Source organism: Sceloporus undulatus, chromosome 4 (genome assembly GCF_019175285.1).
Source record: "Sceloporus undulatus isolate JIND9_A2432 ecotype Alabama chromosome 4, SceUnd_v1.1, whole genome shotgun sequence".
In the NCBI taxonomy this organism is placed as follows: Eukaryota; Metazoa; Chordata; class Lepidosauria; order Squamata; family Phrynosomatidae; genus Sceloporus; species Sceloporus undulatus.
The window spans coordinates 178143283-178161335 of NC_056525.1; the positions used below are offsets into that span (position 1 = coordinate 178143283).

At 37.9% G+C, this 18053-nt stretch overlaps 1 protein-coding gene across 2 annotated transcripts in view; it reads right to left on the bottom strand.

Annotated features, from left to right (window-relative positions):
• Nucleotides 1-234: 234 nt before the first annotated feature.
• The window catches only part of CTDP1 (CTD phosphatase subunit 1), a 77253-nt gene continuing 59434 nt past the window's right edge, over nucleotides 235-18053 (bottom strand). Inside the window, exon 13 of one of the 2 annotated variants that reach the window (XM_042462889.1) lies at nucleotides 235-2725. In XM_042462889.1, the coding sequence (XP_042318823.1) occupies nucleotides 2584-2725 (142 nt within the window). In that variant the 3' untranslated portion in view covers nucleotides 235-2583. The remainder of the gene's footprint in view (nucleotides 2726-18053) is intronic. The other variant, XM_042462888.1, reaches the window with a different exon arrangement.

Sequence of the window (18053 nt, forward strand, 5' to 3'; positions counted from 1 at the left end):
AAGTATTAACCAGGGCTGACCCTCCTTATCTTCCAAGATCAAATAGGATCTGTTGCTGTTGGGGTATTTAGTCCCCACAGACCTTACACTATGATGTAATTTTCCTATGCCATAGAACCAGCGTATAGAAAAATCCTTTTAACAGCCTTCCCAGAAAAAGATGAGCTATTGGGGGTGTGGATGAGAGATTCATTGAATGGTATATTTATCTATAAATGCAGTTTATTCATAGCTCTTCCAAGTACGATTAAAGCTGCTTCTCAGTTCAGCAATAAATTGGCAACAAAGGTCATGTAAGGGATCTATATGCAATCTTGGCAGATGATACGGCATGTCTGCCTACACTTGGTTCATGACCTGGGCTGATGCTTTTCTTGATCTTCGTGTAGAAGGAACACCATGATGTCTATTTATAAAGAGAGTGGGAGATGGAGAGTAAACTGTCAGATCAAATTCACTGACACAAAGATATTTTAAAAGGCAAATTAGTAGACAATCTATAGTCAGTTGGGAATAATGGGGCCACAAAAGTATTTTATCGGGATGGTTACAGATCTGTATAAAATGTAAAATGCAGAGCAAATACATATGTTAGGGGTAAAGAAAACATTTCCTTGATAACTAATATCAAGTTCAAATAATTTCCTTGAACTTTTCAACAGTCTATATTTACCTTGCCTCTTCCTTTAGTTTCTTTTATTTTAAGTCATCAGTCTATTTACTGATGTGTAACTGAGATTTCTGCACTTTCTGTGTAGTACTATGTGAAGTGAATTACTATGGCATAATAAAGTAAATGGCAACTCTGTTGTGCAGCAATCTAAAATCAAGTCTAAAATCAAGATAAACCCAAGTATTTCACTGACAGAAGCTATGCTTGTTTTACAAATGCTGTCAGCACAGATTAATTATATATTCACACCACCTATACATTTGTTCAAAAATACAAAAAGAACTAACATTTCTATACATGCTTGATAAAGCAACATTGTTATTATTTAAATAGCATTATCAACATACACAGTGCTTTACAAGGTAACATAAGCAGCATATTGGTCCCTGCCCTGAAGTGCTTACAATCTAATTTTAGACAGAGGTATGGAAGGCAAGGGGAAAACAAGGAATGAAGGCAAGCAAATGCAAATATACAACTTTTGATGGTTTATTGCTGCTGGAGTTCAAGGTTAAAGGGCTAGCTCCGCCTGGAGAACATTATGTCCCCACCCCTGATGGTGCTGGGTTCCTTTCTCAGCAGCCCCAGCCAGGCTGGCTGATGGTGAGATTATGGAAGCTGTAGTTCAAAGGTCAAAGTCTACATTCCACTGGACTAGGACAAGATCCCCTGTGTAAAGGCAAATTATAATTTGGCCCCCAAGCATAGTTTTCAAAGACAGTGCTTACAACTAATCCATTTGCTGATGTTTTAGGATAATAACAAAACAAAACCATTTACCCACCAAAATGCTACTTGAATCACAGGGATGAAAACAATAAAAGTATAACCTGTTCAAACATATTAAACAAGAATGTTGTGATCAAACTGATAAGTTATTACTGGTCAATTCAATTAACAATCCTAAAAGAAGGGATAGTTATAAGCCCTGAAGAGAATTTCCATCAAAAACACTTTGGTCCCATTCCAAAATATGTTTCTAATTTCGCTGAAGTTACAGTTTTGAAAAAGGTACATCTTATCTTCTGAAAGCAACCAAAATAGAATTATTAGCACTGCAACTCATGAACTGAGAACAGAGCTTACAAAATGTATTTTATTAAATGAAAAGAATTGTTTTGAAGATCAAATATGAAATAGAATGTACAAAAACTTTACATCTGTTCTTTCAAAGAAATAAAATTCTATCTAGAATTAGCTTACACACATTCCTTCAAAACACAACAGAAAATGAATGTTTTATGGCAGTACAACAATGCACACAGTAACCTGTGAAAGAACTGCAATTGCAGAGAACTAAATGGGAAAAAAATCTAAATAGTCTCCTAAATGATACAACTAATCCACAAAGTAACTTAAAAAACATGGAAGCCAATCATATATCCTCTTAGAAGCAAGTGGCAGGTAGGTCAAGTGCAGAGTTCACAAAGCTTGCATATAGCACTCTCAGTTCCTATACAAAATATAAATTGATCTTTCATTTTAAAAAAAACCTTTCTATTTTAGAAGAAAACATATCCCAGTCCATGCAATATATTCCTTACATCTTCTTCTTTTTTTTTTATGAAGCTTGGTACACAAAGCCATCATGGCAAAAATTTAAAAATGTTTAGTTGCAAATCTTTGCACTATTCTCTTGCATAAGAAGGTTCTGCAGAGCTCATAACTTGTCTTTGGCATATCGCACCAAGTCCCCCTTTAATACTTCTCCTTTAAAAAAGAATATATTCCTTTAGTAAAACACCTTAAAAACTTCTATTTCAGATTTTGTAAAATAATATGTTATGACCTCCTATGTTGCTTTGCAAAATATACATAATATATGGGAGAGGATGGGAAATTCTCCCACTGGGATTCTGAATGGTTGAAAAAAGAAAACAGATAAATACAAATTCCCTTCCATATGTAGGTTACATGAAATCATTCAGTTCAGCTTCCAATGCTGCTGCCATTTCATCTGCTTCTGAGCTGCTGCCCTCCTCATCTTCATTGCTGGATCCTTTACTGGATTCACTGGCAACATCATCTTCATCAAGTTTTCGCTTGTGACCCCTGCAAACAGAGACAAAGACAGTGGTCTTGATTAAAACAGTGTTCTTATCATGGGTCAATGTCATTAAAAAAATTACAAAGACAGAAAGAAAGAAAGAAAGAATAAGCAAAGATGACTTTGGAGGTAAGAGTGGCTTTGGGGAAAAGGATGCTTCCCTCCCATTAACATTTTTTTTGTAGGGGGCAACTATGCAAGTTCCAGAGGTGTTGTGGTTCAAATGCGATTCCCTATTCTTTCACACTTGAGGGGTAAATGGCTTTGGACCTCTCTGATGCACAGAAAACATTGCAAGTGACTCCGCTCCCAGGCAATTTAGCTCTGCAGTCTTCACATCTCTTAAAAGAGGACAAATATATCATTATAGAAAGGGAGCAGGAAGCACACGGTATTTGAACAAGCCAAATTAGTTACAGGAAAACACTAAGCCAGGCTGAGGAGAACGTGGAGAGTAGTAAAACACAAGCCGAATCTTTACCAGAAACTAGAATTTCACCAAAAGCCAAAGGATTAAACAGAAGAGTCATTGTTGCGTCAGAATTAACAGGTAGATTTTGTAGGAAAGAAAACACTAAAGGTGCATAGATGTTACTAACAGTGGTGAAAAACAGGTGGTCAAATTAGCCCAAAGGACCAATGTACACAACATGTGCATTTAGCAATGTGCTGCACACATTATTTAGAATCTTAGCTAAAAATGGAACACTCTATACAACTGTGCAGTGGAGCTGCTTGTTAGTTCTATCTGTATCCATGGGGAATCCATTTAATCTTGAAACTTAAAGTTTCAAAATATTTTGAATATTAGGTATGTCCAAAGCCTGTTTTTAAAAATTCATTTACTATATGGCACCCTTATTATAGTAACTCTCTCCCCCCACTGTGCACGTTCTTTTCCAATCAATGGCAGCACAGGCAGCATATTTGCCCTTCAGGGCTTTATGCATACTGGAAGCCCATATTTATCCCACAGTTTAGGGACTACATCACTGTCAGAAAGAGCAAAACCCATGTAGGGAACATGAGGGAATTACGGTGGCTTGCTTGGGGCTGCCTGCATGTACAGCTTGCAAAATGTATCAGTTCACTTGGTGCCTTCCCACCCTATCTCACTTTGTAAGAAGCACACACATGCACAGACAATCCCAAGCAAGCCTCCATAGGCAAGAAGAACGGATGAAAGACCAGGCCCTTCACTGGGTTAATGGAACCTGTCCCTAATCTGCAAATGCTGAAAGAGCAAGTTGTCAGATAATGAGCTGTCAAAAGGCTTCCTGTACTAAGCTGCATACAATTGCTATATAAGCACTAAGCTCTATACGATCAGACGGAATAAGTGGGGAAGTGAGACTGGAAAGCTTTCCTTCCTTTTTCTTTCAGGATACTGTATATCTTTCCTCTATGCCAAAAATGGTGACAGTGTAAAAGGAGGTTTAATGGTATATGTACATCTTTCAAAGTTGATAAGGTTTCAGTGAATTTTTTTTTTGTTTTTGGAAATTCAGGGAGGAAATACTATCTCCTGATGTCCTTTGAAAATGGCTCTACTTATAACCATGCATACCTGTGTTGTGTATGCTTTTAAACCAGTCCCTTATCACTATGAAGGAAACAATGCCATCACACATCTAAAACACCAGTGTGAGGAATGCAATTAAAGCTGTAACAGCAATCCTTTAATATTATGCTCACAAAAGATATCACCACCAGTTCTCCCATGTCAACATCTCTTCCTTCTGTGAAATAGCAGTTAAAATATTTATAAATTTGTGAACTACAGTAAAGCTCTTCCAAAAACATTATGAGAAGAAAAAGGATAGATCATAGCCACACAGCACTGTAGCATGAATCTTAAGAATTAAAGAAGCAGTAGCTAAAGAATTTTAAAAAGGATTTCATGTAAACAACCTGCAATGCACATTTATCCTTCTCTCCGCCAAAACAGCTTTTTCTTTGTTAGCAACAATGCCAGGAAATTCACAGGGAGGGAGCAGTTAGCACACCAGCTCTGGTACTCATCTTGCAATCTTTCCAAATAGCCTCACAATCTGAGTATGAGTCCACCTTTCTCAGTTACTGCTATCAGCCATAGTCTTGGCCAAGGGAGGTCAATTTTTCTGTTCCTGAAGGCCGTAACATTTATGTACATATGTGTACAGTGAATCCTCTCTTCCTCCTTTTCAAAACATATACTCCTACACATGCAAACACACTCTCTATGCATCTTTGTACTTCTGGGTTTTGGAGGGGGAGGGGGAACTCTGCAGGAGTTATAGTGCACTGGGATGATTCACTTCATACACTGTTTTCCACCACAAAATCATAGTGGCATGGAGCAGAATTTGAAGCAACCTGGACCTCCATGGGAAGGCTAGCTGCATAGAAGTCCTGAGGGTCATACATGGGCTACCTATAGCTGGTTCTGGTGATGGCAAATGGGAGCTTTACCTATTGTACATCAGTGCAAAGCTCATGAATGACTGCTGCTTCACATCAAACAGAGGTATCCAGCTGGAACGGACATGATACTCAATGAAGTATCAGGCCTATGTGGCACATCACTTTTTTATTTCCTCTTTTTGAATTGCAGTTTTATACATTAAATTTCTGCTATCTGTAAGAGTCCTAATGACAGCAATGTTTTCTTCTTAGTCTTCAATGCCTTTTTAGATCAGCCAATCTGAAAACGCTGTCATCATTAAAAGGAGTTTTTCTATTGCACCAGTAATCAATGTTTGTTAGCCTTTCTGTCTTTGGACATATGAAAGCTTAAATGTTATGTATCCTGTTAGTTCTTATTCTGAGAAAAGCAATAAAATACAACATTTTTCAAGTGAACTAACATTTCATGGAACCCCTGCCCCCCTTGCTGAACACAAACAATTCTATCTCATTACAATTATTTATCCCCCCAAAATTGACCCCCCAAAACCCCTGAGTCGACTTATACACGGGCTAATATGGTAATGGCTTGCCCTTCAAGCATCCTCCCCAGCCCAGCTGTCTCCTGAGGGGGACAGTCGGGCTGAGGAGCAGGAGGAAGGGTGGGAAGGAGAAAGAAAAGGCATTTGCCCCTCGAGTTTCTCCTGAACCTGGCTGTCTCCTCCAAGCATTTTCCCCAACCTGTCTGCCTCTCAAAGGGGCAACCAGGTTGAGGAGGGGGAGGAAGAGGGAGCCTCACCCCTGAAATCTCTCCCCAACCCATCTGCCTCCCAAAGGGACAACCAGGCTGAGGAAGAAGGGTGCATGCCACCTATCCACAAATGTTTGCAGCCACCCCCATGTCTCTTCCTCTTCTGTGAGGAGACAAGTGGTCCAGCTGCAGATAACCAAGGACAAGTGGATATCCTTTACAGCCTTTGTTACATGTTCTTAAGTTTTAGCCTCATCACATCCAAAAGTCATATAAAAATCCATCATTTTGGCCCTGAAACCTGTCCTCAACTTATACATGAGACTGACTTATAGCTGACTATATATAGTAATAGATTCATAAGGGACAAGGAAATTGAAGTCAGTGGACTACTGGTCTGATTACTTAAAATTATTCTTAACTTCTGTTATGATTAATTATTCTTAAACTGTGAAACAGAGTACAAACATCAAGAACGTGATAATCTAATTTGTATCTTCAGACAAGCATTTTTAGTAATATGAGGATACAGCTAATCTAAAATGTAACTTCTCACAATTACACATTTTTAGCTTGTGGTTTTAACTGGTTAAAAACCTTGGTTATAAAAAACAAAAATAAATTAAAGTACAACACTGTTTATATTAGATGGTTAAACACATACACTGCATACATTTTTCACATGTAGAACTAAAAAGCTTTGATAAAGTTTACAATGATCTTTCAGGTATGTGAAGACTGTGTAACAAAAATTGTGTATCACAATTCAACTGAATGTAGTAGGTTTTTAAAGTTAAATATTAGTTAAGTGCATGTAAATACTCATTGCATATTTGATTCTTACTCCAAGCCTTTATTTTCATATACTTCGAAACACATCTGTAAAGTAAAAGTTAAATTAAACTACTATGATTACTAAGGGAATACAACCCCCCCCCCCACCACCAATCTTGTCCCTCTGTACTATGCATGGGCAACTTTTGGGTGTCTAGGTGGCCTTTTCACTCTCCTTCACCTCAGTGTAATAAACCAAAAATATTTCAGATGAAAATAAAGGTAAATACCATCACCAGAAGCTGGGAAATTAGGTAGTGGTGAATAACACTATTATCATTTAAGGGACACTTCAGGTTTGAAATAGTCCCTTTTAGAAATATGTATTCTTCTCTTTTGGGGTTCAGAAAAATGGGAGTGTACTCCAAACGCCAATTAGCTGGTCTGCAGGGTCCTGAAGAAATACAATGGGATCTCATCTCATGATAAGTGTGCATTTGTATGAGTATGGGCCAGTACAGATCGGCATGAAAAGCCAGTTGGGGATGTGGTGTAGGCACGACACGTGTGCCCATGACGCATGGTAGCTGGCTTCTGGGTGCTCTAGCAGCGAGGTGTTCGACACTGCATGCTGTCGGAGTGCAGTAAAGCTGAGGCAGGGAGGGAAAAGCCAGCTTTTTGCCACTTCTTTTTGAGCTGGCATAAAGGCAGATTGGGGCTGCAGTATATGGTTGCCATGGCCCAATCCGGCTTTCTCAGGGGTGGTTTCAAGCCACCCCTTTGCGGTGGTCTGTTCTGTCCCTGTGTGAGACAAGAAGGCTGTGTGTGTAAAACTGAGTATTACAGGTAAGGATGGTTGGGGCTACTGATCTGACCTAACTGAATGCACTCTCTTTTACGTAAACAACACTTTATACGTTTCTTGCAGTCAAATACATGGAACTATTCTCATACTTACGCCAACATTTTTAGTTAGAAAGAGATTTACCTCTAAGATTTTTCAGATCATTTCACATTAACAATTCTTAATTTCCTTTTTTTCTTGTGTGTCTTTTCATGTATTACTCACTAGATGCATATTTTTATTTCATAAACTGTTATAAAAATCCTTATTTGCATATGGATATATTTTAGTCAATCCCTGTAGTACAATTCAGAACATGCTACAGTGAAAACAACTTGTTTAGCAGCACTTTGCACAGACATTTTAAGTATTCATATTGTGCCAAAAAGACATTAAATATTACAGTGATTTGGATTAATGGACTTCAGTTATTACAAACATCTGAACAGTACTTTTAGAGTTCATTTGGGAAACTAAAGAGCACTCAACTGGATGCAGTTGGGATTTGGTGAATAAGTTTTCTATAGGCTACTAGTGCTACTTCTAAAGTCAGGTTGCTTTTTATACAAGCATGAAAGAATTTAATAGTATCTGTTATTATAAAATTACATATTCTTAGTACTGAGGATCAGAGAATCATAAAAATATCAAAACAGTCTATTGGTGCAGGGAGAAAGTAGGAGAAGGATGTCAGGAATCCACCAGTCTGTTTACTGAAATTTCAATACAGTGGTACCTCGGGATACGAAATACCCAGGTTACGAAATTTTCGGGATACGAAAAAATCCCATAGGAAATCATTGTTCCGGGTTACGATAGTTTATTAAAATAGTTTGCTTTCCTATGACACATTCTTCAAGACAAATAATAGATAATATCATGCTTTTAGGTGGCTTGAGGGAATTACACAATGCTCTCTGCTAAGGAAGAGTATTTGCAAAATTTCTCTAAGAGACTATATCAACAAGCTATGAGGAGGAAAACTATGCAATTTCTCATTTCCATGTAAAAGAACAAGACAAGTGAGAATTTATATTCCTTAACACATATCATTCTCACACTTGAAGAGAACTGATAATTGCATTAATGTGACAAATCCTTCTTGTAATATTAACCTTCTGTTGTTTTGTCCATACTGTACGGTACTCTACTGCAGAACAGCATGGTCAATTGTCAGGAATTGGGGAGCATACTGGAGGAGAATTTTTGGGAGGGACACTGTTAAAAAGACCTTGGGTGACTGTACAAGACTTGCAATTCGCCTGATGTAGAATTGTACCTTTTATAAAGTATTAAAGAACAATTTTATTTACTTGCACATTTAAGCATACTGTACTTTTTTGGTTAAATTATTATAAATGTAGTTTTTAATTTTTATTAATAACATTTAAGTTGGATAGTGCATTGTGCCCTTGGTATCTGCTGGGGTTTGGTTCCAGGACCACTCGTGGATATAAAAATCTGTCAATACTCATGTCCCATTAAATACAATGGCATAGTAAAATGGTATCTTTTTATATAAAATGGCAAAATCAGGGTTTGCCTTTTGTAATGTATATATATTCAAAATAATTTCAAACCATAGATGTTTAAATCAGTGGATAAAAAATCCATGGATATGGAGGGTTGACTGTACAGTACATTAGGCAATCTTAAAATATATTTAATACAATTATTTTTGGATTAGTATTCCAAAGAGCAAAAAAGAACTCTAGAAATGTTGAATTTTGAAGGTATTTGAAATTTCATGTTACCTCCTCCAAAAAACACACTTTTTGTCAAAACCCAAGATTACTTTAACACATGTCTACTGCCACAATGTATCTTTCTGAAGTTTCCTGAAATACAATTAACCTGAAGAGCAGTTGTGCCAATTAGACAACATATCAGAATTAAGTGCAAGCTCCCAACAGAAGGGAAAAATCTTCCTTGCACATACTTCTGACAACCTTCATTGTGCTTTCATATAATAGCAATAAGTATAACAGGTATTTCCACATACATTTTTGTGACTGTCTCTAAGTAACTCCAAGAGTTTTTATTCTTTAGTGAAGTGTTCCCAGAAAGAAAATGAATAGAAATGCACTCCAGCTTCCTTTGAATTCATTAGGTGGCCGTGAACAAACTGTTATTAGTTTGAATTTTTCATGTTGAAAAGGCGTTGATAATGAAATACCCATTAGGATGACTATGAAAAAAATGGGCATTATGAAGTAGCCCCACATTCTTGGATACTATGTAACTAGCTCAGATGGATTTTCTATGTAGTGTAGGAATATTTCTAAACAGTCTAAAAATAGCTGGATTTTAAAGAACAGACAAGCTAGTATCTATTATATTGTAATTATGAGTACCTCCATGTAAAATACCTCTGACACCTAATTGTCAATGCTACATTATGCTTGCATAATACTTCATACAACAGTTGCAAGCAAACAGTCTGTTGTTATGCCAGGGAAAATTCTAACAATTTCAAAATCAAGGTTCAGGTAGGCATCAGTGTAAGAAAGATTGACAAACCTGCTCAGTCCTACTCATAATTGAAATAGCAATCATTTTATCTAATTTATTCTAGAGAATGGAAAAAGTAGCAATTCTATTGTAAAGATTTCAACTATTTGTTCTTCCTACAATCCTTACATATTCCCTGGAGTGCAACTATTTCGAGTCTTAAAATGTATACTGGAATTTTATACACATATCTGCCTCTATCAGTCAGAAAACTATTTTCATGAACCTCAGGGAGGCAAACTAGAATATTGTCAACAACTTTAATTGGAAAAAAAACAAGTCTGCAAATTAAATTGTGGCAGCACCTAAATTAAGAATTAATTTAAGAATAAAACTGTCAAGCTAATTTTCATTATCCTAGCTCTCTTCATGTATAAGAATGTCAAGAGGGTTATACAGATGTATGCATGCGCATGCTTTGAAGTAGCATGTCATCTTAAAGCATCCCCATTAATTTCATAGGGTTTTCTTAGGCAAGGAATGCTCAGAGGTAGTTTTGCCAGTTTTTTCCGCGGAAAGGAAAGGACCTGGTATTTGTTGGTGGCCTCCCATCCAAGTACTATCCAGAGCTAACTCTGCTTAGCTTCCAAGATGACCCTTCACATATACTGCACATGTAACACACAGAAGTATATTGACTCCTCTATTTTCACAACACAATTTGTTTTTTTGCCTTGAAATAAAACAACAGAAGCATCCATATGTACACATTAGTAGAAACAAGGAAACAAAAAACACTTCACATAGGATGACAGGGTTGTCAATAGTATAAAGACCAAAAACACATCATAACTTATATTGGGTTTTTCTTTTTCCAGTCTTCATCATCTTCAAAATCAAATATCTCAATGCCCTCTTCCTTATTCATATCTAAAATACTGCCCCAGGCCAATGGTCACCTACAGTTTTATGGAAACTACAAAAACAGCTTCTACTATGATGGTGATACTACGGCTGTTCACTAAGCTCAAACCACTGACAATATTGTTCTGGATAATAAAGAAATAATTATGGATTTTATTCCACATGCTACCTCCAATTTTATGTGTACACTAGTGCTGGGATATTCTTCCCTTCCTCCTGTGCAGCTTCCCCTGGTATAAAAAAACAAAACAAAAATAAAAGATGTTCTGGAGACTTCAGTCCAGTCCACACTGCGTAAATAATCCGGTTTGACACTGCTTTAACTGCCCCTGCTCAGTGCTAGAGGATCCTGTGAATTTTAGTTTATTATGGCACCAGAGCTCTCTGACAAAGAAGGCTAAATGTCTCACAAAACTCGAATTCCGTAGCATTTAGCCAGGGCAGTTAAAACAGTCTCAAACTAGATTATTTCTGCAGTGCGGATTGGACCTTCTTTGACCAAATGGAGCATGCTTTAAAGATGCATGGGGGTTTGTAAGAAGGAAACAGATTGCCTCTTCTACTTGGGGAAGCACTCTACTATATTTTGGCAAATGTCTTTCAAGAAAAAAATAGAATAACAAATGAATGACCTTCATACTTACTAAGATAACATTCTTTTCAATGTTATGTTGAGGATGATGATACTGAAGATTAAGCTATAATAAGTCTTTATAAATCCTGTATAAACACCCTGGAGCATTTATTACACAATTGAAAATACACCTGAGAGCACTGGAAACTCAGGACATTAAGACAATGTTATAATTACTGAAATCAGAAATAAGCAATTAGCAATACAAAGAAGAAGGCATGGCCCCTTCATCTTCTACAGCAACTGTTTCAAATACTGAAGAATATATTCTAAGTGCAGCAGTAAATGAAGGAAAATGGTTTTTGAAGGAACAAAAGCACATTTACCAAAGCAAACTCTTGAAGAACTCCTGTTAATTGTTCTCATCTCACTCAAAACAGAAAGTGCACTCCCTGCCTTTGTTATCATAGGCACAGAGGTAATTCCTGTCCATTAGCATAACAATGTACATTAGATCGAAAACAGTGGAAAGAGTGGCCTGGTTGTGGTAATGGGCACAATGTAACAGAATTTGGCTTATTAATACAAATAGAGATAAAGAAAATCAAGTGGGAGTTGACAAGAAGGAAGAAATATGAATAAATGACAGCTCAGAAAGTTTGAGAGGAGGCTTGGAAGAGAAGAAAGAAATAGCGTAGAAGAACAGTGTTGCAGAGAGTGCTCTGGGTGTCATGAGCAGAACAGAAAGTGCATGATGACAACAACAGCAACAAGAAAAAGACACCAGACTGGAAAGCAGGTGTCTTGCATAGAGCATTGAGAGAGGAGATACACTTAAAGATCGAGACAGCAATGCTTTTAGATAGCAAGAAACAAGTACTTAAGGACATAGCATCAGTATTAGGAACAAAACCAAGTTCAGAAACGCTATTATGAAGAAACTGGTGTAAAGAGATAGCAGGAATGAAGGCCTGCATTAAGTTTTTACTGAGAGGAAATAACAGAAATTTGTATGCAGGAGCAGGAGAACTTGAATGAGAGAAGTATCTCACTCATATCTGAAGTGTGTATCTTCTAAAGTGATGAAAGTATAGGTGTATGGACATTGTAATCTTAATTTTGACTAATTCTCTTCTGCTATCAGCAAGAAACCTAGAAAAATATGCTGTGACATAGTTACCAGATCTGCAGATTAACAAAATTCAGGGCAGTCACAGTCAGCTATTTGTATTCACTAAAGACGGGCTTAAATCCAATTATTTTGCCAACTAGAGCAGACAGAGTGCAACAACAGAACGTAAGGGTTCACTTGCCAAATTCCAGCTGATTCAATGGTCTACTCTAGCTGGAACTGAAACTGGATTTAGGCCATGAGAATGAATAACTATAATTTTCAGAATCATTTATCTGTGGTACTTCTATGAGAATCAAAGAAGACCAACACTTGATTAATCATGGACAGAAATATGTTACGTTCATATTACATATAGAAGTTTGCCTAACTGATAATGTATATGTCGAAGGTTTCTTTGGTGGATGCAGAAGTTAGAGTAGGTCTAGAGATAAAGAGTCCAAATAGCTAGATAAAAATATAGTTCTAGATCATTTAAGCTCTCCTATTTCACAGGTCTTGACAGCTCTGTCAAAAGTATATTATACAGTTGGTCCTCCATATCCACATACCATCTACAGCTTTAAATATTAAATATATTATATTAAATTCCACAAAAGCAAACCTTGATGTTGCCATTTGTATAGTGCAGTGAGCTGGGGATGTTTACCAAATATATTACGTCTGTATGCGTGCCAGGCCCTGTGACATGGCTCCTGTTCAGCTCCAGTGTGCGTCCCCTTCACTTGACATATCTCGCGCTCCAGGATAGATCTCGAGTGTTCATCACACCGAGCTGATTGATGTACTCTCTTGAATACTTCTGGGATTCACTTCTCGGCTTAGTCCCCGATCGTGCTTGGCTCCTAGCCTCGCTCTCAATGAGGACCCTCTACAGCCTCATGGGCTAATGCGGCGGCTAGCTACCTGGGGTGTACCTATGGCCTAGAGTATGAGTCTACGTCTCGTTGGCCTATGTTCCACAAATAGAGCGGCGTGGAGGTGGGAAGGTCGCAGCGGGTGTTATCTAGCGTTACTTGTATACTTAGGCACAAAGCGTCTCTTTAGACCGTTTTAAACAGTAGCCGAAGCTAAGACGCGTGTACAGGAGCAGAGAGAGACAGCAGATACTTTTAAAGAAAGATATTTATTTAAAGAAATAGAGAGGATAGGAAGATATCATTCATGCAAAGCCTCCTTGCCTTGCATGTACGAAGCATAGTTAAAAGTATCATTGTCAGGCAAGCTATTGGATAAACATAACAAAACCTAGACGCACTAGAAACACCGTTCCTAGCTACTCACACAGTGATGGAGATTTGCAGTTCGTGTCGAGTTTTCCTGGATGCAGGGAGCTGGCTTCTTGCCAACTCCACCTGCATTCCTCACAGCCGGTTCCCCAGCTGCCCAGAGAACAAAGACAACATCTGGTTTCCCCCAAGAAGAGGGAGGGAGAGACAAAAGACCACAAAGGGTTTTTAAGGCTACTCAAGGAATGTTCTTGAATCTCCCGGTCCTACTCTCTGATTGGTCAGTTAGACCTTACCTCAGCTATGATGTCACAGCTCATTAGCATGTGATGTCAGCTCTCATTAGCATGTACCTCCCCCCAGATTAACCCTTTACGGTTCAGGGGAAGTCCCCAAATGAATGGAGGGCCCAGTCATTACAATAAGGAACATCATTTTATTATTTTATTGTATTCAATGGGACTTGAACATCCACAGATTTTGACATTCACAGGTGGTCCTGGAACCAAACCCTAGAGGATACCCACTGTACAAATATTTCCCGGTGAAAAGCACTTTGCTAATAAAAGTCTGACTAACCTGTTTAGCCTTTTATGTTTTACTTCATATAAAAATTACAACATTCCTTTGTGAACACAAAAACATAAAAAAAGATTCTTCCTTTTGATGCATTTCTACAGCTAAAAGAGCCAGTGTTACAAAACTGCCCTTGGATTTATAAACTTTTGGGCTGCAGAGAGAGAAGATCTTATCAATTTCTTTGAAGGAACTGAAACATTTATCTGCTACTGTGAGGGGAAAAAGAGAATTTGTGGAGCTTGTAAAAAGTTAGGCAAAGTAAGTTAGCAATCATAACAGATGAGTTGTTTAGCAAAAAACAAAGAAGGAAGGTTGGAAAAAAGTCAGCATGACTTTCACATTTCTCCAGGGAGAAATATGGTGAAGGTATCTGGTAAACTAATGCTGAAATATTTATATCAAACCAAGACTGTATCAAAGCTACAGAGGAAACATACATACTAACACTAAGGCTGTCTTTAAAATGCATTCACTTTACTTTCTTTGTACACTGTGCTGTACACCATCAAAATGTTCCTGATGCAAAAACATGGAGATTTCTTCAGGAATCTATTGTTCTTTGCCTACTAAGAGGCCTGCGACCTCACTGCAATGGAGACATATTGGATTGCAAAAGAGGGGTCCCTGTTGAGATGCAAATGGACTTTAAATTTCCTGGACTTTGAAAATATCCCTATTGCCCCATGGCCAGAAGGAGCAGGAGCCTGGCTGCAAAAGTTAGCCTTCCCAGCATACCATCTTTACTAAGGACTGAAACAACATGCAGGCTAACATCTTCAATTGTATTTTCCCCCTCCTGTTTGATTTGTAACATCTTGCGTGATGAAGAAGCTCATGGAGCTTCGAAAGCTTGCAACAAGAATATTGTGCATTTCAGTTGGCCAATAAAAGTATCACTGACGGATTTGTTTGTATTTGTTAAATGGCCAACACAGCTACCTCTGCATGTGTTGTTGCTTATTAACAAGAGGTTATATTACATGTATATTTTTAATTCGTGTCCCCAAACCACCAACTATATTCTCCTTAGAGATATGAACTTTCCAATAAATGAAGGTACGGAGAGGAAAACAAACCTAACCCCCAACTCTAGGCCCTCTTGTTACCTGGAGCTATTTCAGTTGACCTCCCCACCTCCAGCCCAAACCTCCAATGCTTTCAATCCAGAGGAGTAAAATTTAAAGAATAAACACTAAATAAAGAATAAATACCAAAATGAAAAAAACAACAACACTCAAATACAGTTTCTCTTTCACATCTGCCCTGGTTGACAGGACCTGGCAGATCTTGGAATACAGCTGTAGATCCATAGCTCTTAATTCTTTTTAATTCCAATTTGGAATGCCTTGCAGATTTCTTAAGCTACAGATCCCTGTTGTTTGAGTCAGGAAGCTGTGGTATAAGAATTTCATTCATATTGGATGGATCAGTTCAACAACTGATGTAGGAGATCCTGGCTGGAGAAACCAGACCTGTGATCTGGGTCTGACACACACTAAAACCATATCCAGGTGGATTAAAAAACTCCTTGCACTGGTTATGGGGTATTTTCACACCCCATCAAGGAGCTCCAGGGAATAAAAATCGCCAATGACCTCAAGATTACTTATGGGTGTAAAATGAAAAGTATTCCATAAGACCAAAGCATCCAGAACCAGAAAACACGCGTTTGCATTAGTTGTAAATAGCTGGAAAAATGTCTATGTCTCAAAAGTATTACCATTGTTATTTCCACTTAAACAGCAACAAAACACAACTCTATGCTGTCAACCTCAGAATTAGGAAACAGCCATAAATCCTGAAAGAAAAGAAAGAAGCATTGATTTGTTTGAAGATCTAACAATTGTATTGTAATTTTTTACCCTGCTACTCTCTGCTGATGGAAATAATTTCCATTAGCATTACACAACCATCATTAATTTCATACCATATTTTCTTGGTTTACATGGCTTGTCCTGTCAGAATGAGCACTTACATCTGAACTCAAGCAATTGTTTATCACTAATTAGATATGCCAGTGGTGTTTACCACATTTAAAGCTATTTAATGAACATGATCCAAATGCCCTGAAAGGCAGTCCATTTGCTTGCTTCCCAACTGCAGAACCTCAAGTATGTTTGTGAGTACAAAAAAATCTCTTGAAGTTCTGTAGTACTATGTAATAGCAGTTCCCTGTGCTGGATGTCACAGTTCTTCCAAAAGTTCATATTACCCAATGATACATCACTGCCAGGAGCAGTAGGCCAACACATCCCTTCAACTCAGTGATGTCATTTTGGCAGGGATTTCCCCATTCCATGCCTTAAATACACACAGTATCTTTTTTGTTTCACAAATTACGATGTATTGAATACTCTCTGTAAGGAGTAGATCAAAGGTTTCCCAGCACAATTTTTTCCATTTGCAATCTTCACTGGATCCAGGAATTCCCAAATGATACCTCTGCTTGTTCTGCAGTAAAATGTTTGTGGGTCTCTGATTCATGTCCTTCTATCTCTGCCTCTTGTGACATCATGATTTTTCCTTTGCTTCTTCCTAGACAGGATTGAGTGAGCATGCACTTGCTGTTTTTCTACCTGTATGTTAACCTTTTAGCTGGGGGGTGGGGGAGGGAGGGAGGGAGGGAGGGAGGGGAGGAGTTGTTCCCCGCTCAAGAACTCACTGGCTTCTTCAAATTGTGTTTCACCCACAAAATAGTATGGGGCATCTTATGCCTCAATACTTTACACTGTGTGAGGCAAAACCTTTTAACCCAATGGTAAAATGCAGCGATTTAGTGGGACCATTTTCTGTCTACTGCTTGTCAGTAAAAAAAAAGGGGGGAAAAAGATCTGTACATGGTAGATTGCTGATATTTTGAAATATTGTTTACAACTCTTCAGGTGACAGTGTTATAAAATGCCCATTTCGCTGTACTGGTTCTGTGTTAATTCTGCAACGGGGAATGTGACTCTGGGATGTTAAATGTCCTGTCTGTTAGGATGAATGTTAATGGAATCTATTGTTATAAAACTGCTGATCAGAGGTCAAGTTCAAGTCTCACTTAATTTTCAATGGTGATTGGAAAGCTAAAGTGTTAAACTCTTGTAACACTAAAGAAGCAAACTTAACAAACACCTTAAAATCAGAATCACAGAATGTATTTTGCTAATTTGAGAAGTGTAAATTATAGTAATTTATGGTAATTTGAAGAAGTATGATAGTGGTTGTTCTGTAACACTCCACCTTGCATGCTTAAGGTGAATACATTTGAAGGCCAAAGCAAAAACTACGATGGCACATGATGTAATTTAATCTAGGCACAGAGAAAGTGCAGTCCATGGGGAAAATGAAGTGCTGAGCCCGTTTTGCAGCCCTTGTCAGTCCCCAATTGTTTGTTTTTTAACCCGGATTTTTCCACGCTATTTTGCATGCACAAATGGTCCAAAAGTGAAGAATATTGCCAACAAACATGATAGTTAATTCCACTACTGCCTAGAAGCAATGCAATTTTTTAAAAGTTCTGTATGATTTATTTATTTGTATTACAGTACAATTCAATAATCTGCTTGTCTGTTTTATCTGACTTGCTGTGGCTTCTCCGTAATACCTGGCCAGCTGCCACCTCCTGGTCAGCGACTTCATAGACCGTGATGTGGAGTTAGTTCCCTTCCTGGCTCTCGCTTTGTGGGTATGACTTTTCTAGGATGA